At 36.5% G+C, this 2,880-nt stretch overlaps 3 protein-coding genes across 3 annotated transcripts; all 3 read right to left on the reverse strand.

Annotated features, from left to right (window-relative positions):
• Positions 1 to 292: 292 nt before the first annotated feature.
• Positions 293 to 985, reverse strand: LOC141718475 (uncharacterized). Its single transcript, XM_074520859.1, has one exon. The coding sequence runs from the start codon at positions 983 to 985 to the stop codon at positions 293 to 295; it is 693 nt and encodes a 230-aa protein (XP_074376960.1).
• A 3-nt stretch (positions 986 to 988) lies between these two features.
• Positions 989 to 2,172, reverse strand: LOC141718476 (uncharacterized). Its single transcript, XM_074520860.1, has 3 exons — positions 1,827 to 2,172; positions 1,489 to 1,716; positions 989 to 1,407 (listed from the first exon to the last, which is right to left on the reverse strand). Exons 1-3 carry the CDS (start codon positions 2,170 to 2,172, stop codon positions 989 to 991), a joined length of 993 nt encoding a protein of 330 aa, XP_074376961.1.
• A 71-nt stretch (positions 2,173 to 2,243) lies between these two features.
• On the reverse strand, positions 2,244 to 2,612 carry LOC141718477 (uncharacterized). The gene has a single exon (XM_074520861.1). The coding sequence runs from the start codon at positions 2,610 to 2,612 to the stop codon at positions 2,244 to 2,246; it is 369 nt and encodes a 122-aa protein (XP_074376962.1).
• Between the last annotated feature and the right edge of the window lie 268 nt (positions 2,613 to 2,880).

Genomic DNA, 2,880 nt, shown 5'->3' on the forward strand with positions numbered 1-2,880 from the left:
TAAAAATAGGATAAGATAACTGAAAAACATAATTTCTGTATCACGCTACATTGCATGGAATCAAGATACCAATTATGCTATACTTATACAGGAAGATTATAAAACACTTCGTCAAATACTATATTAGCAGTAAAATTACATATCTTCCCGTTATCGCCTTCTATTAAAATATGCAACCCATCTGGAGAAGTGACTCTTGAAACGGCAACATACAACTGTCCGTGAGAAAATGCAGGTCTTGGCAAGAAAAGCCCAACAGTCTGAAGTGATTGACCTTGGCTTTTGTTTATTGTCATTGCGAAACAGATTTGCAGAGGGAATTGAATTCTCTTAAATACAAAAGGAAAGTGTTATAAGTCGGTTCCATCTCGATCCTTGGTATTAGAACCTTTGTGCCTGCATGGGATCCTGTTAACAGTTGGCACTCCACATTGTTCTTCGGACATTTTGTCAAAACCATTCGTGTACCATTACACAAACCCATTATCTGGTTAAGATTCCTCATCAACATGACTACAGCTCCTACCTTTAATTTCAAATCATGCTTCGGAATGGAAGGCATATTAATTGAACTGAGATACTCAATTGGGAAAGAAGATTCATAGTCATTATCATTGTTTCCTGTCTCAGTATCAATAGAATCTTGGCTAAGGTAAGAATGCGTAATACCTGGAATTAGATTTAAAACATGAGAATTTACTTCATCAATAATTGCATTTATCGGCGTAAGGATGGCTCTTTTCTTGAGATATGATTCAGTAGTGTAGTTTTTCATAAAATCTGGATAGGTGACATCAACAATATCTTTCACTGTGTTGGTTTTCTTCTCCACCATATATTTCCTTGGAATGATGATTTCTGGATCCTTATAAATGTTATTTGGATGTATATTCTCCACCTTTCTGTCGCCGACATCAAGAACCCATTTTGCAAATTCTGTAATTTTCTGGTTCTCTTCAGCATTCATACCGCATCTTAGACGCATATTCTAGTGGAGCATAAAAACTTTGCAATAGTTGCAGAGGCTTGACTGGTTAAGAGAAGATTGCACAACTCTTGTTTTAGAAGCCTTTGGAATAACAGGCAAGATTTGCCAAAAATTGCCTCCAAAAATAACCGTTATTCCGCCAAATGGAATATTCTTATTTCTAGGATGAACTGATGCCATTATATCTCTAAAGTAGCGATCAACAGATTTAAAAGCATGGCGATGCTGCATTGGAGCTTCATCCCATATGACTAAACCGATATTCTTTATTAATTCAGCAATGTCAGATCTGTGCTTAATACCTGCCACAAAGTATCGATCCAATTTTAGCGGGATGTGAAATCGAGAGTGAGATGTTCTACCACCCGGAAGAAGTGTTTCAGCTATGCCAGATGATGCTACTGGAAGTACTATTTTGCCTTCACTGCGCAAACGACAGCTTAATGTTTTCTATAGAAATGTTTTTCCACATCTGCCACTGCCATATACAAAAAAGAGACCTCCTTCTCCTTTATTTACAGCTTCTAATACTGAATTGTACACCTGTAGTTGCTCACTATTTAAACTCTGGAAGTTTTTGGAATGCTCTTCAAATTGTTGATTCTTGTCATATCCGGTCTCCTTAATTAGCCGGTTAGTCATACTATGCATGTAGATATCTTCAGAATATGGCATATTTGGAAAATATTTTAGTGACTCGCCAACACCATTTAACAGCTTTTCTACCTCTGTCATGTTATCATGAAATAATCCAGTTAAGATGCTTATGTTGCAGTTAATTATTTTGAAAAAAAATGTGGAGATAAACGATATGTGAATAATTATATTTAAAATTTACCTGCAAGTGTATAGTTCTCTAAATCAGCGTCAGAAAGTTTGAGCTCCACATTACCGGACTTCTTCCATTTGTTGTACAAAATGTCATCAAACAAAAATTTCCAGTTATCGGTCCACAATTTAAGCAGATCTGCTACTGGATAGTTGGTCAATATATGAACAAACATTGAACGAAGCTGGAAAGGCATGCCAGATTCTGCATTTTCTCGAAGTGCAAAGTGCCATTGATTGTCATCCTTAAGGAGACCAATTACCTCACATGCTTCTTTATATGTCTTATATGTTTGACCATTAATAGTTCTCAAATCACGAAAAGAAGTCGCACCTTTATTGCGCAAAAGAAGCATTCTCAAAAAAATGTACCTCCTTGTGATGCATGAACTTCTGTTAACCTTTCGATGGCAATCCCTCTTTCATGTTATTTCCACTCAGACTGCCCAGGTAGCCAAGTAAAACCTTGTGGGAACTCCTGGTAAGTGTAATCCCGAGCACCGGGAATAATTTTGTTAGCCACAAACCATGCTTCTAACTTACTTTTCCTGTTTGATGCCTTAGTTGCTACTTCTTCCAAATTGTCATTATTATTGAAGGTAACATTTTTGCTTCCTTCTACATGGACAGGCAAACGCTCAACAGAAGGATACCGATAATGAATATCATATCCTAATAATCTCCAGGCAGCTTCGGATGCACAAACGTAACGACCATCCAGAAAATGTCTCACCTCATCAATAGTTTTACCCTTTTCTGAATTTGAAGGCAATCCTTTTTTCCTTCGTATCATCATTATTGTTGTGTCATGTCCCTTCAAACAATACTTGAATAGATATTTCAAAGAGCGAGAATTGTTACAGATTTCCAAGTTTATATGACACTAAAAGCGTAGTAACAGATCACAATTATAAGGTATAATAAATTGATTGTCCAGTTGTTGCTTGTTCTTCTCAACAGTCCTGTCCATCATTCTCCTCCGATAAACAGGAAATCCACAGTCATCAAAGAATGTGTGACCATTGTACCTATGTGTAAAGATGGTTTAAACACAAATATAATTA

Source organism: Apium graveolens, chromosome 4, assembly GCF_009905375.1.
Source record: "Apium graveolens cultivar Ventura chromosome 4, ASM990537v1, whole genome shotgun sequence".
Lineage (NCBI taxonomy): Eukaryota > Viridiplantae > Streptophyta > Magnoliopsida > Apiales > Apiaceae > Apium > Apium graveolens.

Bases quoted from the DNA above. Each gene is read 5' to 3' on its own strand.
- LOC141718476 (XM_074520860.1), bottom strand. From the start codon at position 2,172: ATGCTTCTTTTGCGCAATAAAGGTGCGACTTCTTTTCGTGATTTGAGA. The intron at 1,717-1,826 runs GTAAATTTTAAA...ATAACATGACAG, and splicing joins AGAGAACTATACACTTGCAG to AGGTAGAAAAGCTGTTAAAT. The intron at 1,408-1,488 runs GTCTCTTTTTTG...TGCGCAGTGAAG, and splicing joins TGTAAATAAAGGAGAAGGAG to GCAAAATAGTACTTCCAGTA.
- LOC141718475 (XM_074520859.1), bottom strand. From the start codon at position 985: ATGCGTCTAAGATGCGGTATGAATGCTGAAGAGAACCAGAAAATTACA.
- LOC141718477 (XM_074520861.1), bottom strand. From the start codon at position 2,612: ATGATGATACGAAGGAAAAAAGGATTGCCTTCAAATTCAGAAAAGGGT.